Here is a 19,776-nt window from a genome sequence, read left to right on the forward strand (position 1 = left end):
GGGAGAGGTTGGGGAGAAGGAGAGGAAAAGTTGGAACAGAAGGTTTTGCAAGGGTCAATATTGAAAAATTACCCATGCATATGTTTTGTAAATAAAAAGCTATAATAATAAAAATAAATAAATGAATAAAGAGAAAAATGTGTGCATACACACATGCACACATATCTTTTTTTTTTGCATCACAGGATTTTTCAATTAAGTTTTCAAATATTCTAGAAATTTAAAAAAAAGAACACTTGTATTTTTTTCTATTCAGAATTTGAGATCGCTGAAGGTTTTATTTCTATAACTGTTTAGCATTCTGAATAAATAAAGAGCCGAGAAGTTATTTAGAAGAAATGGGGAAAGAAGGAATTGAAAAAGAAAATATGTTCTCTGATCTTCAATGAAAAATAAATCTTTTGCCTAGAGTAGATGGCAATATACCTCCTCCCATCAATCTAGCCTCTTTTGTTTTGCTCTGAATAAACACTTTTTTACCTTTCTGGAGAATGAATCTTTATACAATATTGGCACACATAATATGCCCCAGATTCCCTTCCATTAAGGTAATGCTTATTAATTTAATAAACTTAATAAAATTAGAAACCAGCTTAATATTTTTTCCTAAAATTTGTTCAACTTTTTAATATATGAAGAAATTGAAAGTTTCTTGCTATAGAGACTAGGGCATAAGCAATTATGTCATCTTTCCCAAATAGTCATCCACTAAACACACACACACACACACACACACACACACACACACACACACACAGACAGACAGTCTTTTTCAGGCAGCAAATTGTCCCTCATCTTATTAAAATACAGGTCCTCCTTTATTTCTGCCTTTACTTTTACTATGTAAATGGTTTCTAACTGCTCTTTACCCTATTCAGTCAGACAAAGAATGAGTTCTGTAACCAAAATGAAAAACTGGTGCTAACAAAAGATTGGTCCTAATGCTGCCACTGCTGGAATTGACAAGAATTTAAATGTACAGCCAAAAGGACACTTTAGGTTAAATTCTCTTCTAGTGGACTAATGCATTCATGCTTAAAAGCAAATTACTGCAGTGGGACAGGTTGCAGGCATATAGCAATCAAAATACTTATGAATTCACAGTACCTCTTACCCAGTCAATGCCTTTGTAAATATCATGGTTTCTAGTGGCCTGCAAATTTTCTCATCATCTCCTGAACTCTGAGATGGATTTGTGAAATGTGATCAAATTCTGTTTGCTGTTGCCAGTGATAGTACTGGAAAAAATTGGGGTAGGGAATGGGGCTTCATGTATATTCTAAAAATCAAAACATGAAAGATTCAGTAACTTTTGCAAAAATATTTGTATCATGAATATTGAATATTTCAGAGGAATATCTTTACTTTCTTGGCAATCAATATCCCTCCTCTCCCATAGTAGATACTTCTACTATGCTATTCTTTAAATGTTTGTGAATAAGTCCAATTTTATGCTATGCTTTTGGTCTTTTTTTTTCTTAAGGGAAAAAATATATTTCCTCCTTGTTCTTTTTAAAATCCTAATTAAATAAATTGGAAGAGCTTTAGAATCTAAGACTATAAACAGTATTTTAAATGAATTCTAATTACTTACTTGTTTTGTGATATCCAAGTTTGGAATTCAGTTTATGGCTCTCTATAACATTTCTATTGTATTCTGAAATAGATTGCTATGTAATTCTATAGACCCATACCCCCTTTTTATTCCCTGTCACCTAGATACATAATAAGGGGTTCTGTTTATTTTTCTGTTCATTGAAAATATTTGGACTTTCCTGTCCAAATAAATGAGGAGATTTGTAGTATCTTTAGAAATCCCCATGTTTCTAGAGCATAGGGAATAATTATCAGGTCACCCCTCTTTCTAGTCCAAAAATATTTAAGAAGACATGGGTAGCTTCAGTTCCTTTTATTTTATTGTTTTTTAATCTGGCCTGTAATTTTATTGGTATGGGGAACTTCTAGTGAGGAAAATTCTTTTAGTGATATAGATCAGAATTTTTACATCTTAGATAATTTCCTGGAGGCGCTGAGAGTTTAACTTGTTTACCCAGTCACACAGTCATATATCATAGGCTAGACTTGCACTCTGGACACTGAGGCTGGTTTTCTGCCCACTACACCGGGCTTTATCTACTTAGTAGATAAAAAAAAATTTTTTTTCCAGAGATTCTTTTCCATCTTATCTTCTGCTACCCTTCTATTTCCTTCCCCCTCTTACTTTTCCGATAGCTTTTCCATTCTACTCAAAGCAATGGGTGTGGAGAGTATGAGGAACAATGGAAATGGGGGTAAGGGCATAATATTAAAATCATACATGAATAAGAATAAAACATCAAACCCAGAAAAAAGCAAATAATCGGGTGTCTTCTCAACTGATTAATGACAAATATGTTGTTATGTATAGTGCATAAATTTCAAGTACTGAAAATAAGAAAAGTCAGACTGTCTTAATCCTTAGTTTTCTGCTGGTTTTATCATTTACTAACAATGACTGACGAAAGTCTGATCCTGAATTTCTTTTCCTGTGCAATGAAGATAATATCTATCTGCTTCAAAATGCTTTGTGGGTGCAATGAAATAAAGATGTATAATAAATTACTATGTAGGTTGGGGGTATTATTGTTATGAGTAGCAATGTGATTCATAGTACTCTGAAAATGTACCTAAAGTTGTGGATTTGGGAGCTTTGGTATTTACTGCCTCTGCAATCTTGGGCAAGTTATAAGGTGGTTGGATTACATGGATTTTCAGATCTATTTTAGTTCTGAATGTATGCTTTTATGATCTCTTTTTCTTCTTCTAGGCATTGCAGTTTACCCGATACTCAAAATGATAATCAGAATATTATTAAAGTACTTACTGTGTGCCAGATAGTATTGTTAAGTGTTGGATATTTATCACAAATATATTTGAGACTCTACTATTTGATTTTTCATCTTAAGGATTTCATCTTAAGGATAGAAATACATATTTTCAATTATTATTGTACTTTGCTAAAAAAAATTGTACTTTATATACATTGCAAAAAAAGCATTGTACTATATCACATATATAAGTGATAGGGGTATGGATAGTGATTTATGTTTCATTGCTGAAAAATTCACTTAATAAATAATACAACAATTGGCTGTTTTGCTTAGGGGTTGATGTTTGAACATTCAAGGAGGTGTAATATGTAATTTGATCACCAGATGGCATTGCAGCTACCAAACTGAAATCTACTTCTAACTCTTCACCTCTTGGCTGGCTGGTGGCTATGATGATCCCAAGTTCTTTATAAATATAGCAATACAATTTAGAATAAACGCCAAAGTACCAAAAAATGCAGAATTTTCCTTAACTCACTCAACCGTCCCATAGGCTGGTACCCTCACCATTCTGTCTCCCTAAAACATTTAAGATGACTCTCATTTAATGGCTATTTTATGTAGCCCTACATACTTAGCACAGGAACCTCAAATAAACAGTTTTTTAGATAGCAAGCTAAAATGTCATTACAGTGAGAGGTGTTGACTCTGCCCCAGGTATCTCTGAGCTTGCTCTACTCCTTCTACATCCATATTCTCCTTATTGTCGTCTTCCTTGTATTCTAATCTACAATGTCATCACTTTTTCTCTAGTATACCGATTCCTTGAAAGGCTTCATAGAATGAAGTTTGTTTTTACTCTTTAATGAGACATCATTTGGACAGGGCTTAGCAAGGTGTTTGGCATATAGTCGGTGCTTAATAAATATCTGTTCCCTTCCCCAATCTGCTTTTCCCTACTTATAGCCACTAAAGCAGTATACCTCTGTCTTGTCACCTGCTGCAGGGCAAGATAATAATGAAGTTCTACAAATGGCTTCTCTTTCCTATATTTTTGTGCATACCTACAAAAACTCCAGGTAAAAATCTCACAAAGGGCAAAGGGAATGAAAACTAAAGAAGTCTGAGAAAAGTTATATCCAAAAACATCTTCCAACTTATACAAATTTCTGTGATCAACCTAATCTTCCCATGAGTTCTTATAATGCTTTTGTTGTTCACTCCTTTCAAACATGCCCAACTCTTCATTACCTTATTTGGGGTTTTCTTGTCAGAGATACTGAAATGGTCCTTCTCCCAACTCATTTTACAGATGATTAAACTGAGGCAGACAAGGTTAAGTGGCGTGCTCAGGGTCTTACAACTAATAATTATCTCAGGATGATGAGTTTTCCTGACTCCAGCTTTAGCACTCTGTCCACTGTTCTACCTTGCTCCCACTTAACTAGTCTAGAGTATCTATAAAATTTTTTTAAATATTCAGTTCATTATTGGCAAAACCTCAGAATTCAGCAGGATCATAGCAGTCTTTGAATGTCAGCTCATCACTGTCTTCTGCTGCTCTGTTTAGAGAGTGGAGCCATGAATTTCAAAATCTCCACTTGGAAAGGGAGCTCAACACAGATATCTCCTTTCTCTTTGGGCTATACTACTTTAGAATTTCTCTGACTTTTCTACTCATCAGGCACTGTCTGTTCTCATATTTGTATCACTTAGCACAGTGTTTGGCACATAGCAGACACTTAATAAATGTTTTGACTCCCTCACTATGGAAGCATCCTGGGTGCCTTATAACAAGACTGAGGCAATGAGACATAGATGATAAAGATCCAGGTTCAAATTCCGCCCTTATACTTACTAGTTGTATGATCATAAAGGAATCATTTAGTTTTTTTCTGAGTCTCAAGCTATTTTCTAAAACTATTCTGGACATATGATGTCTTTCAGTAAGGGGAGTTCTAGAACTAACAGAATCCTTAACATGTTAGCTTAACATAGTAAACATATGTGTAACTTATATACACATGTATATATAAACATACATGAATGATTTCTGAATGACACTATCATGAACTAAGTTCATTTATAAATAATAGCACAACATGGCACAGTAGAAAGAATTTTTTTTTTTGTGCACATAAAATTGGACTCAAAGAACCCAGATTAAAATCTTGACTGTCACTCACACCTGTTTATACTTGGGAAGTCATTTATGCTTTGTCAGACTCAGTTACTCATCTGTTAATGCTAGTGCCTCATTTCTGTTGATTACTATACATACTTTATATGCATATAGGTGATGATGGTTGTTCATTGTTCTCGAAGAGGACCAAAATGACAATACCATGTGGGAGTCAGGATGGGGTGGTGTATCTGTAGTTGATCAGACCTAGATGAACTTGGGACATTCTACTCAGATGGGCCTGAAATAGTCTATAAGTAGATAGATAGATACATACATACATAGATACATAGATGGATGGATGTATAGTTTATAGATAGCCATTTCTGCCCATTAATCTATGATTTCCTCTTAGACTTACTAGATGACCTCTATGGGACCTTTCTAACTTACAATTTTATGATCTAGTGATCATAAAAGTCCATCAGTATTCATTCCTCTTAAGTTTCTTTTTGGCCATGAGTTCCAGCAGTGTCTTGAGGAATAGTGTAGAATATTGGTATTAAATTTGAACAGAAATAGGGCTCACTAAACCTTTTTTATGAGCTGTATATTGACATAGAAAATCACATAATAACAGTATGTTACATTATATTTTTATTTATTTTATTAAATATTTCCCAATTACATTTTAATCCAGTTCGTGTTTGAAAACTTCTGGTGTAAGTAGATTTTTAGAATGGTAGATTCCAGTGTCAGTCTACAAGTTAACTCTATTCATTACATTCTAGGCTAAATTTGTCTATTGTTCTTTCTCTTAAATATTGGAAATGAGAAAGATATTCTTGCAAGCATATTTCACCTAACATCCTTTCCTGAATTCCATGAAATCAGAATGCTAGGAAGAAGATCACTATGGGGGCAGTTAACTCCCTTAAAATAAGATTTATAGATGTTCATTGAGCAATATAAAAATGATGAATAGAACAATCCTTAAAGGAATTACCACTGCTGAGACAAAATGCTAGAGCAGATCTTTCCTAGTGATTTGATTCATGTCTTGATTCATCTAACTGATGTTATGGAGGTGAGTTTTTTTCCTTTAAAAAAATAGAATTATGGTGAGATTTGATTGTCAGGCATTAATGACGTTGCTGAATATTAGAATTGTAATCCCACCTTCCCTACAACATAGAAATGATTTTAAGAAAAGTTAAGTGAATTGTCTAAGATCACAAGTAGTAAGTAGCAGAACTGAGATTCAGACTCTGGGGTTATCTGACTACAAATTCAGTACCATTTCTAAGACTCTATATTCCCTTTCTTTTAAAAAAAAATCAAGAAGCTGTTTTTTCAAAGTATACATTTACTTTCTTGAGCCTAGGACAGGGAATTCCTACCCCTCAGGAAGGGGGGAATAGAGTACTTTGGAACCCTTAGGAATAGAAAAGACAAATTATCTTGGCTTTGCTGTTGGCTACAATCCCTGCTGCCCATAAGTCTACAATCTAAATGAAAAAGGTTCATTTAGGAATCTATTCTCATTTAGGTTTTGTCAGACATGCAGGAAAGGCTTTGCCAATATATGCAGCTCCTGATGGTGTAGTATTTTCTCCTTCAGAACTCAGAGAGATAAATAAGACTTTCTCATGATCTGTAGTGACAGGTGTTCCCTGGAAAAGAGGATTGAAATTTTGCTTGGACCCTTGAAATCCAAACTTATAGCCTTGGCTCAAGTTAATAGGGAAATAACAGCAGGGATTATCTTCAGTTGTTTTCCATAAAACTGATTCCATCTCTGTCCTCCTCCCCCACCCTGCCCCTGCCTTCTGCTTCCTGCCCCCTTTGGCACAGGCTCATCTGAAGCTAAGTGAATGATGCTTAGGGTAGTAATGACCTTATGCCTCGTTGATACATCTTAACATGGGCAGGCTGAAGGACAGCTCACATTTCCAGACATGTCCCTGTCTAGACCAAATTTCCTTTGCTAAGTGATGTGAGCCTGTGGATAGTCCAAGACGAAAAAAAAAAATGAGTGCCTGGCAATGGTATAAGGAAAGGGTTTATTTGAAAAAGGGGGAACACTGCGGTTATACAATTTTCTTTTGTAATTATTTCCTAATTCATTGTACAAACATGTGAATGAAGCTGATAACTATTCAATATTTTTCCCCCTACGAGATCATTTCCTCCTATTTATAGTTTTTTATTGAAATAGGTTAGTATTTTATTTTACTTTGTAACATTTTTATTTTATGCACATAAAATAAAACTTTGTGGTTCTTATTTTCAGTAATATTTTTTTCCTCTTCCAATTTATGTTTTCTTTTCTCATGCAGAGGGTTACTTCTACAGGAGAACGGTCGGTTCACAGAAGCCTTGCATTATTATAAACTGGCAATTGGTAGCCGGCCTACATTAGCTTGTAAGTAATATTAGAATATTTTAAAAATACATCTTTTTCTCTTATTCTAGGAAATTGAGTTGTAGGGTTTACAATTAACATTAAGATAAAAAAATAGAACATTGCCACCAATTTTAAAGAATTTTTGTAATCCTCAGAAGTTAGTATTTTGGCAATTGTTCAATAATCAACCTTTGCTAAATTATAGGATTTTTTGATTTTTGAATCTTGTTATGACATCTGTTCTGACTTCAGATGAATAAAATTATTCTTCATTTTGATTGTAAGCTCTTTGAGGATAGGACTATGTCTCTTTTCCTTCTGAACTCCCACTCCTATCCCAGAACTTGGCACATTGCTAAACTCATAATAGTAGTTCAGTTTATTTTGATGCAAGTGGTCTCCTTTGGAATTTTTGTATTTTCTTTATGTATTAACAACAAAAAACAATAACAACAGCATTATTCTGAAGAGAGGTTCATAAGATCACACACTGCCAAAGAGATCCACAACACAGAAAAATTAAGAATCTCTGTCATAAAATCATTCTCCAAATCTTAGAGATATTACTCCTAAACAATAGAATAATACTGTTTAGCTTCAGTATCAATGTTCCACTTATATTTCCTTTTGTTTTTCCCCTAGCTGCATATTTAAATACTGGCATTATTCTCATGAACCAAGGGAAGACTGAAGAAGCCCGCCGTACATTGATAAAGTGTTCAGAAATTCCTGATGAAAACTTGAAGGATCCTCATGCCCATAAGAGCTCTGTTACCAGCTGCCTTTATAATTTGGGAAAACTCTATCATGAACAAGGTCGCTATGAGGTCAGGCCAAATGTTTCTGTCTCTCTCTCTCTCTCTCTCTCTCTCTCTCTCTCTCTCTCTCTCGATTTCTCACTTGATCATTCACTTTCTCTCTCCTCCTATCCCTTTTCTTGGTCCACTCCTGTTGTGATTGTATCAGAAATTATGATTTCTGATGAGGGAAATTCCCTTTATAATTCAATCTGGAAAATGTTTTGCACTACGAACAAAGGAATTCCTTGAAGCACTGAAAGATTTACTGATTTATTCAGTGTGTGTCACAGGCAGAATTTGAATCCAAGCTCCTGACTCTAAGCTTGAAAATGTATCCATCATAGAGAGATTGATGTGTAAGTAAATTTAGAATACTAAAAAATACCTTCTTTCCTCTTCTTGCTCCAGAAAACTCAACTCTAGTGCTTAAAAGTAACACAAAATCAAGTATGTAGAGCATTATAACCCATTATAATGAATTACCTTTTATTCTATACTGTTGTGCAGACTTATTTCTGTTGTGACTGACTACTCATGACTGTATTTGAAGTTTTCTTGACAAAAATAGTGGAGTACTTTTCCATTTCTTCCTTCAGCTCATTTTATAGATGTAGAAACTTGAGGCAATCAGGATTAAAGGACTTGTTCAGGGTCATACAGTTAGTTTCTGAGGCTAGATTTGAACACTGAAAATGAGTGTTTCTAGTTCCAAACCTAGTGCTCTATCTACTATCCACCTAGCTGCTCTTCTTCCTATATATCCAATCGTATATGGAGAATATTATATTTTTCTCTACTTTCTCCATTCTTACCTGGTCTAAGTGCTTTAATTCTTTTTAATTCCCTTCTTTTTTGTTAAATTCTAATTATTAAACAATTCATAAAATAATAGGTGAGGAGCTGGGAAGGTCATCTGATGTTATATAGTCCAACTCTCTTTTTTTAGTACTATTTATATTATTATTTTTTTCCTTTTGCAAGGCAATTGGGGTTAAGGGACTTGTCCAGGATCACACAGCTAGGAAGTGTTAAGTGTCTAAGATCAGACTTGAACTCACACTGACTCCAGGGCTAGTATCCTATCTACTGCACTATCTAGCTGCTCTGAACTCCCTTCTTTTTTATAAATGAAGAAAGTCAAGTCCAGAAAGACTAAGTAAAATTCTCAAATTCACATAGGAAATAGAGTTAGCATGTGAACCTAGATACCCTGTCTCCAAATTCAGCATTCTATTTACTTTATTCTAATTTGTTTATTTGACTTTAATGCTTCCCACTTTCTCAATGGACTTAGTTGTTTGGTTTTTTTTTGAATGGCAAAATTATAGTATGATAAAACCTTGAGCTCACAGGCAGAGTTAGAATGAGAACAGTAAGATATAATATGGTTCACCCCTAAATTAAATCAAATTTTATGAAAGTTTGTGATATATAAATGAGGATATTACTATTGGAAAAATAGCTTTTGATAAATTTGGTTCATCTGAAGCCCCAATATGCTCAGTAGATAAAAACTGCCTTTTTTTTTTCTTTTGCCATCACTAAATATTTCCTATTTTTCCTTTGTGGTACTCTTGCAGGTTTTATTAAAAAAAAAAATCCCATTTGATACCTAAGTGACATTTATTAATTTAAATATTTATTTTTCAATTGACCTGTTGGGGGCCTCACAAAGGATAATAGCTTAGAGGTTTATTGTTATTTCTAATTAAACACATTTGCATTGCCATAGGAGTGATGTGTCTATACCTTTTTTCTTCATTTGGTTTTTGCCTTTGTGCATGATCTCCTTTATTTAAAAAGTAAGCAGTTGTATATACTATTAATAATCCCTTTGAATAGCTTCCACTGCTTGCAATTATTCAGAATTATCATGTATTGGGGTAAAGTAGTGAGGAAGTATGTCAGACCTTGGTTAATTAGAATAGATGACATTATAGTAGCATTACTTAAAGCCATCTTATGCTAGCATTCTCTTCCTGTTGAATGGGATAATCAACTAACAAAAAAGGGGGAAAGAGGTAGAAGAATACAGGAATACAATGGAATACATTGTGTATATATGTGTATGTGTGTGTATAAAAAGGAAGGAATGGATGGGGAGAAAGAGACAAAGAAAAAGAGAGACACACAAAGAGAAACAGAGAAAAAGACAGAGACAGAGATAGACTTAGCTTGATCTCAAAGAAGAGTTACGAAATTAATTGTTATTTCAGCTGTTAATCTGATCCCTATAGAAAGACTAAAATCTGAAAATTACAGCTGGAGGTAGACATGTACAGATTATTGTCTTTCCCACAATTTAACCTGTTGATTCTTTGATCTTTAAGCTTCTAAGGTATGAAACTAGGAACAGATAAGTTTTAGTCCTGATGCTGTCATTTCATCAAACAATTAATAATCCTTTATTAAGTTTCTACTTTCTTCCCATACTGAGGATACATATATTAAAGGGAAAGTCCCCTTAAGTTAATATTTATTACATAGTGAAAAAGGATTTGCTTTGGAGCCTGGAAGAAATGAATTTAGGTCCCATATTCAGATGCATGTTGGTTGTATGACTCCAGACAGGTCAATTAACTTCAAAAATAACCTGATCAGCTTTTTAATACTATATAGAATTTATAGAGAAGGTGCAAACTTGCAGTGGTAGAGGGACCTTCCTCACTTGGGAATTCCTTATATAGTGAAATAAGCAGAGTGTTAAATTTCTTTGTATGTTAGTTTCTAAGTAGTTAGTTTTAAATTTCTTTAAAATTAGTTGAACTAAGTAAGGTTCTATTTTCTTTTTCCTTTAAAATTGTTTGATTCTATGGAATATTAGTTGTTACCTTGATTTCATAAATAGAATACTTGTAGATTCTATTGTGTTATTGATATTATAAAATGTCTTAACACCTCAATTTGCTTGATGAAAGAATTCTAGTACATAGTTAGAGGTAACTTGATATATATACATATATACATACATATCTATTTACATATGTGTATAAATGTTTATATATATGCATATATATATTATACATGTACATGCACAAGTATGTGCATATATATATATGTGTGTATATATGGATACATATAATGTACTTATTTTCCATATTTGTAATACAATATCAGACTTCGGGAACATATTATACCTGAATTCTATTTTCAGTATTGAGCAGCAGTGAAAAAATAGGTGGAAAAGCTTTGGGTTTGGAGTCAAAGGGACCATTTCAAATCTCAGCTTTATAATATTTAATTGATGTAGGCCCTGGATAGTCATTAACCATTCCAGGTCTTAGTTTTTTTTCATGTGTAAAGGTTTGACTAGATGACCTCTGAGATCCTTTCTAGATCCAAATTATCTCACTCAGTGAATCCTATGAACAGTTCTATTAAGAGATTCAGTTTCAGAATTACAAAGTTGAAATGAACCTCACGGGCCAAAAAAACCCACCAACCCATCAATAAGGATCCCCTTGGGCTTGAAGTTAGTCAGATATGAGTTCAATTCCTATCTTAGACATTTATTAACTCTTAATTCATCTAAATTCTTTCAGACTCAGTTTCTTCATTTATAAAATAGGGGTTCATATGAGATAACATGCAAGGTGCTTTTCAAACATTATATATAGTTTTTATTTAAGTCATCATCTAGCTTTGGTTTAAAGCCTTTATTTAATGACATCTTTTGAAAAGGAACTCTTTCCTTCTGTAAAGAGAAATTCTGCCTGTTCAATTTTATTATAGTTCTAGTGATTAGGATTTCCCTGTTTCAATGAAATATAGATCCTGTTTCTATTGTAATTTTTTTTTTTTTTTTTTTTTTGCTGAGGTAATTGGGGTTAAGTGACTTGCCCAAGTTCATTCATAAATGGCCCTCACCTGCAGAAGTCTAAGAGCTAAAAAAGTCTAAGTGACAGCAAAGAAGTGTTAAGTGTCTGAGGCCAGATTTGAACTCCTCCTGACTTTAGGGCTAATGTTCTATCCACAATACCAACTAGCTGCCCCCATATTGTAATTCTTAGGAATATTTTCCTTACAAACTCCACCCATCTGTTGTATATAGTCAAAAGAATCATGGATTTGGGGCCAGAGGACTGGGTTCACAATCCACTTCTACAATTTGTTACTTTTTTGTCCTTGAACCACTGGACACTAAGGAGTTGTGAACTGAATCAGATTAAAAATCAAGGCAGAGAAAACCCAATCCTGATAGTTATTGAGATCAGGGTACAGTTCTAATCTGGGCAACATAGGGAGACTCAGTCTCAAAAACTAAAAGAATCCCCCTAGTTTAAAGTATCTTGGATGAGACCATAGTTATTCATACTATATCCATTTATCATATGTAGTGTGTTGATGACTGCTCTCTGGGGATTTTATGTTGCTAAAATTTGAAAAACTCAAACAGATATACTACTTTTTCTACTTCTTTTTCTTCTTCATTTTCTTCTTCTTCTTCAACTCATAATTTAGACAAATGGAATTTATTGATTTAAATTCTTTCTTGATCTGTAAGAATGAAGGCCCCTGTGGTAATTTTCAACTCTAAATCTATGATTCTGTGATGATAATTTTACTTGGAAAAGAAGGAGAATATGATATATGGTCTTGATTTTTTTTTTTTTTACTAAAGTAATAGAAATAGCCTGGTCCACTAGGATAATGATAATTTGATAGTCATAACAGAGGTTAAAGAAACTCCAGCCTTGAAATAACTGTTCTATGAATTTCAAACTTAAAATGTTTTTAGTCTCTTTCTAGTTTTATAACTCACATGGACTGAAAAAAAAGTTTCTAAAACACACTGGTAAGAGACATCTGGGTGTGCTAAACTTTTATATTGTTTCCTTCACTATTTGGACTGTATACTTTCACTAATGAGGTTGATGTATCTTGGAGTCAAAGTACAGCTCAATTTCTTTTCCCTCAAAGGTGCTTTTAAAAACAAGAAGTAGTGGTATTGTTAATATTTTTTTCAATAGGAAGACTGTAACTTTGGTTCAGAGGGTGGTTTACATTTTTTGTTGAAGTAATTTCCTTATATTCTGTACTTCCATTGACATAGCCATTTCTTGTCTCTTACATTAGGAAGCACTCACCGTGTATAAGGAAGCCATTCAGAAAATGCCCCGTCAATTTGCTCCCCAGAGCTTGTACAATATGATGGGTAAGTCTAATATTCTTCTTCTTATTGACATTCAGGGACCTTGTAATTAATTTAATTATAGGCTTGTATTGCTTGGAATTGAAATAAACAATCTCATTAATCCCCACAAATCAAGTTCATTCATAAATGGCCCTCACCTGCAGAAGTCTAAGAGCTAAAATATCTGTTTAAAAGATCAGGAAATGATTAAAGTATAGAATTTTCATGAATTGGACTATGGATCTAAATGAATTTTCAAAAATTTTTCCCCTCAGGAGTAAGATATGATACCATGAGACTGTCTTTCCTAATACTTTTACCTAACACTGGCTTCTTCAAATGAATCAAATTTTCCCATTATCCAGAAAATTTATAAAACCTAACATATAAGCTATGGAGTCTAAGACATATATCAGTGTACTTGATTTTCTTTACAATATAATGTATTTTATTTTGTAAAGTGTATCTAAGAATAAGTCCATTTCTCTAGACTGCCAAAGGAGAGGGGAGTAAGGCACAAAAGAAAAAAGATTAAGAATTCTTGCCAGATATGGTAGAATATTTCTGACATCCCTGTTGCCTAAGGAGGTCTGAGAGTGGAGAATTGCTTGAGTTTCAAATTTTTGAACTGTCATGCAGTCAGGTGTCCACACTATGTCTTGCACTAGTAGAGTGAGTTCCAGGAAGAGGAATGCCACTGGACACTAAGGAGTTGTGAACTGAATCAGATTAAAAATCAAGGCAGAGAAAACCCAATCCTGATAGTTATTGAGATCAGGGTACAGTTCTAATCTGGGCAACATAGGGAGACTCAGTCTCAAAAACTAAAAGAATCCCCCTAGTTTAAAGTATCTTGGATGAGACCATAGTTATTCATACTATATCCATTTATCATATGTAGTGTGTTGATGACTGCTCTCTGGGGATTTTATGTTGCTAAAATTTGAAAAACTCAAACAGATATACTACTTTTTCTACTTCTTTTTCTTCTTCATTTTCTTCTTCTTCTTCAACTCATAATTTAGACAAATGGAATTTATTGATTTAAAATTGGGTTCCATATTGAGGTTGGATTTTTACTTCTGTTCTATGAGTATTAAGCTAAGAATCCTCCTGAGGGCAGCTAGGTGGCCCAGTGGATAGAGAACCAGCTTTCATCAAAATTCAGGAGGACTTAAATTCAAATTACTTTGACACTTGAAACTTACTAGCTATGTGACTCTGAAAACATTACTTAACCCTAATTATCTTATCCTCCCTAACCTCAACCCAAAAAATGCTCCTGGAGAATATTATTGAAACTTTTTACTCTTTAGGAATGTTACTTCACTCAGTCATTGAATGATGCTTTTAGTTCTTTTTGAGAGACTCTGAAGCATTTTTCCAAAAAAAAAAATCTTAATTGTATTTCTCCCCTTGGCAATCATCAGCCATTTAAGATTATATGAGAGATTGTTATCTGATTCTGTTTGCAATAAAAGCTATTCATTTCCCATATAACAGTTTCTCATCTAGTCAAATGAGTGAACTCCCCAGAGTGTTTGCTTTTACTTTTTGTAATATTTTATTTGCCTACCATTTGGCAAGATAAATGGCCAAGGAGATGAATTTTGTTATCAATTCATCATATTCATTAGACTGTCAGCAGGCAGTGATTATTCTATCAAGATTATCAACAACTATGGACTTGTTTTCTAATTCACACATTAACATTTTATTAGCATCCTGTAGAGACCATTAATAGAGTATGAAGTGTGTGTTTGACTATATAACCTCCCTTCCCCTTCCATATGCATTTCCTTCTCTGTTATATCTTGAGAGTAGGAAAAAAATATATATTTTTTGGGAAAAGAAATTATTTTGAAGGTAAGCTACAATGGGAAAGTCAATGATAACTTAAAATGACCAAAATGTCAAGTATAAAAAAATCCAAATCCTTGAGGTTACAAATATCTGTCACCATCATGAAGACCATATAAAGTTTTATTGGTGCAGTGAGGTGGTCCAGTGGTTAGAGCACCAGCTTAAAATCAGGAGGACTTGAATTCAAATGCAGCCTCAGGAACTTATTACCTGTATAACCCTGGCCAAATCACTGAACCTTAATTGCCTCCCAAAAAGATAAATATATACATATAAATAAGTAATTGTGTATGTATATAGACATATATATTATATTAAAATTTTATTTTAATTATAATATAGGTATGTATTTTATTTTATTTTATTTACTTATTTATTATTTGTCAATTGAAGGTTGCAAGATCTACCATGTGTTTTAATGCCTTCAAAAATCAGTGTCCCAGGCTTACCTCTGACACATAATTTGCAAATTATTTAACTTCTTAGTGTTCAAGGAAACTTTTATAAGACTATAATTCACAGAGGAGCTCCACAATAAAGTTTCCTTATCCAGAAATTCCTTATAATATTTAAATAATATAATCTTTCCCTATCCTTTTTTTCTTACTGCATTAATGCTATGTTAGATTTACTTAGTGTTTTATGATTTACAAAAGGTTTTTTTAATGAGAACCTTATTAGGCAGCTTGTAGAAATGTTAATATTCCCATTTTATGCATAAAAATTAAGGCTCAGAGAAGTTCAAAAAATTATTTAACATCAATTATTTATGCAGGACATTGTATGAGGCTTTGGGAATACAGACAATAAAGTGGACCAGCCCTTTCTCTCATGGACTTTCCATTCTGTCTTGGAGACAACATGAACTGCCTCACTTAAATCTAATTCATGTGTAAGGGAAGACATCACACTCATGTCACTGGTCCTCTTTGAGAATGAAGGATGAACAAAATATCAGTGTACACATATATATTCATACAAATTATATACATTGGGGGTAGTGGAGAGAAGCTCAAATAGATCAGCCTATTAATAGTTGTAAGTGGGCTTTGCAGCAAACTAGAGATTCCAAGAGGGGGAGGTAAAGAGAATTGTGAGGAATAGCCCTGTGCAAGGCAAAGATTCTAGATGTGGAGTGAAACATGAGGAAATCTGGGAAGGTCAGATGGGCTAAGAGAATTGCGTTCAGCAAGGAAGGAAATGTCAGAGCAAGGAATTGAATCCAGGTTTCCTGGATTGTTATGCTTCTACAAGAAAGCTTATTTATTCTGACCATTTAATAAAAGCATTTACCATTTCTTTGGCTAAGAATATATTTGCAAATGGTGGATTCAAATTTTAAGTGAGGCTTCCGACCTTACTTTTCTGCACTTCTATATAACATCTAAAGAATTTCAACTTCTTTTAAAGGATGTAACCATCTTTTAAGGCATTACATTTTTATATTTGCTGGCTTTTGGGGTCATTCTTATCTAAGCTTTTGTAAACCTAGATAAGAATGTTATCTTCATGTCGTGGATTTCATTGCCTTAAGAAGATAGCAGAAAACTGAAGTTGTTTTGACTTAGCATCCTATTCTCTATAGGATTTGTGTGATTCAGATGCACAGAGATAATATAAATCAGAGCCAGAGTTCTCAGAGTAGATCAGCAGAAGTGAAGCTGTGTGTGTGTGTGTGTGTGTGTGTGTGTGTGTGTGTGTGTGTGTGTGTGTGTGTGTATCGCAGAGGTAGAAAGAATTCTGGGCTTGGATTCAGAAGAACCTCATTCTGGAATCATGAATAGCTAGGTTTAGGTATATTACCCTGGTTTAGTCATATAAACTCTCTTTCATTGTGCTTCCAGCAAGGAAGTTGGCTTAGATGATCTTTGATCTCTGATATCTTTCCCATGTCTAAATCTATAGTCTTCTGGTCTTAAAATGGGAATAATAATAATATCTGTGAGTTGCTGTGAGAATAAAAGGAGATAATACATGTAAAGCACTTTTCAAATTGTAAAACATTAATAGTAGCTATAGCTTTTATTATAATCAATAAATAAAATAAATATGAAATCTCCTTAGCAAATAATAATTTTAAAACTACATATTCAAACAACCTTTTGCATCTATTGTTATTTGTTAAGTATGATTTTGGTTACACTTAATAGTATTCATCCCCCAAACATCACTCTTCTTATCAATTTATAATCACTGTATTTTCCTCATGATATCATGTAAATAGATACTCCTATGGGAAAAGATCATAAATTGTTCACAGAACTTGCTCTTATATGATTATGACATATCTATCAATAAATCTTCCAGAGAAGATTAACTCTACATACTGTATGTATATGCCTTTACCTTGGGTTTTGTTAATTACTTGGACAATATTAAGGTAATTCATTTGTTATCTCTTTCTCATAGCATATGATGTAAGCACTTAATGTCTCAGCCATACATTTCCTCAGTATAAATTTTCATGATAGTTTGTGTGCAGAGATGATCTCTAACAAAATAACTACCTCTTTCTGTGGTTTTTGTACGATTAGACATTTTAAAATTTTCTGAGATCATGATATTCTTTCATTTTCAACCATGTTAGAAATATAACATGACATTGGAAATATAAGATTGTATGTATATATATGTATATGTGCTCATGTGTAATTAGGATTACTTTGGCATCATGAAAATTAATGTATAATTTTCCAAGTATTATATAGACCTCTTCATTCAGTTGTAAACTCTGGAGTTCAGGGGATATCTTTTGTTTATTTTTTTGCATCCCTAGGACTTTGCACAGTACCTGGCAAATAGAAGACACATAACAAATGCTTATTGATTTATTATTATTCATTTTGACCTGGCTTTCTAACTATCTACGGACTTAATAATTGTTTTTATGTAATAAATGTTTAATCATTTTTAAAAATTTTATTTGATATAATATAGTTATGTGATAGTTCACTGGGCTATGTCTAACTGTATGTCACAATTGGGAAATAGATATTGTCCTGTCTTGATATTTCCTATGTGAATTGTTAGGCTGATCATTGAGGTGCCCTATGTATCTTTGAGGAGGTAGTATATTGTTTTAAGAATTTTTAAACATAATGTCATTTACAAATAGGTAAATCTTTAGAATCTGCATTTTTAAAGGGCATGCTTATTATATTTGACCTTTCTACAGAATATCTTCTGAACCATTAGTGAATACTTTTGAAAAATGTATCTCATTCTTATATTTTATTGGACAATAATATTCAGAATTATTGAAAAAAATTTATTACTGAAAAAAATAATTTTAGTAGCATCTGTTAATAAATCTTGTACAATATTAGAACATGAATGTTCAAGACACCTTCTTGGAATAAAGTCTTCATATTGCTTTCCAAATTAAAAGAAAAATTAATGTTCTGTAATAAGGAATATACATATCATTATCTCACATTCCCTATATATCTTGATAAATTGTGCTCTTCTGAAAATAGGACCTGCTAGATAAAATTATGTCTAAAACTCTTCCTCTTACCTCCTCATATTTAAAAAAAATATGGAGACATTTTAATAAATGCATAGACTTTTCTCATGAAGAAAATTGAGTATATATGAAAAAATTGGAATATAGATCAGACAGTAAAGAAATATTTTAAAAGTGCCCATTTTATGCCAGATGTTGTACTAAGTACTAACAAAGGGAAAAAAATCCCTGTGTCAGAAAGCTCACAATCTAATGAGGAAGACAAAGGGCCAACAACTTCCCAAAAATGTATGAACAAAATTATATATGTCTATACACATACACACACATGTTTAAATATATAGATCATCATATTATATGATAATCTCAGGGAAAGCACTAGCACTAAGAGGGATCTAGAAAAGTTTCTTGCAAAAGGTGAAATTTTAACTGAAACTTAAAGGAAGCCAGAGAAATGAGGAGGCAGAAATGAAGAGGGAGAGCATTCCAGGTATGGGAAGACAACCAGTGAAAATTCCCAGACTTGGGAGATAAACTATTGTGGATGTGAAGCACCAAGGAACTGCAACATGTGTAAAGGGAACTGAGGTATAAGAAGATTATTAGGTAGATGGAGTCAGGTTTGGAAGGGCTTTAAGAGCCAAACACATCAAATTCAACCTTGGAAGGATCACTATTTGATAATATCTGCTTTGTAGCCTTTTTTCCCACTTTATGGAATCTTTCCCTTTTTGGGTGATTTATATTCATGGGGTGATTTGGGTGACTTACATATTCATCCTTTATCGCTGCCTTAAAGACAATAAAGTTATGTTACCTCCAGAATAAATTTCTTTAAAAAAAAAATCTTAGTTACCACGTTATTTTCCCCTTATAAAGCTTTTTAAGAGTTCGAAATATCATTTCCCATGCCAGAATAAAAACAATTTAACCTTATTAAATTTCTATGATTTCTTTTTCCTGTTTGCCTTTTTTATGCTTCTTTGGAACTCGTATTTAAATGTCAGATTTTTTATTCATCTCTCATCTTTCCATCAGGAATGTTTGAATAATTTCTATTTCATTGAATTTCATTCACCCCCTCCCTGAAAGATTATATTCAGTTTTAGTGATTCTTGACTATAAGTGTTAACTCTTTTGCCCTTTGGAATATCATATTCCAACCTTTCTATTT

At 33.1% G+C, this 19,776-nt stretch overlaps 1 protein-coding gene across 2 annotated transcripts in view; it reads left to right on the plus strand.

The window, feature by feature from the left end:
- TMTC2 (transmembrane O-mannosyltransferase targeting cadherins 2) overlaps positions 1–19,776 on the plus strand; it is a 535,380-nt gene that overhangs the window by 324,517 nt on the left and 191,087 nt on the right. For both annotated transcript variants that reach the window (XM_051961459.1, XM_051961458.1), the window contains 3 exons: positions 7,272–7,357; positions 7,982–8,166; positions 13,216–13,294. In XM_051961459.1, the coding sequence (XP_051817419.1) occupies positions 7,272–7,357; positions 7,982–8,166; positions 13,216–13,294 (350 nt within the window). The remainder of the gene's footprint in view (positions 1–7,271; positions 7,358–7,981; positions 8,167–13,215; positions 13,295–19,776) is intronic.

Source organism: Antechinus flavipes, chromosome 5 (genome assembly GCF_016432865.1).
Source record: "Antechinus flavipes isolate AdamAnt ecotype Samford, QLD, Australia chromosome 5, AdamAnt_v2, whole genome shotgun sequence".
Lineage (NCBI taxonomy): Eukaryota > Metazoa > Chordata > Mammalia > Dasyuromorphia > Dasyuridae > Antechinus > Antechinus flavipes.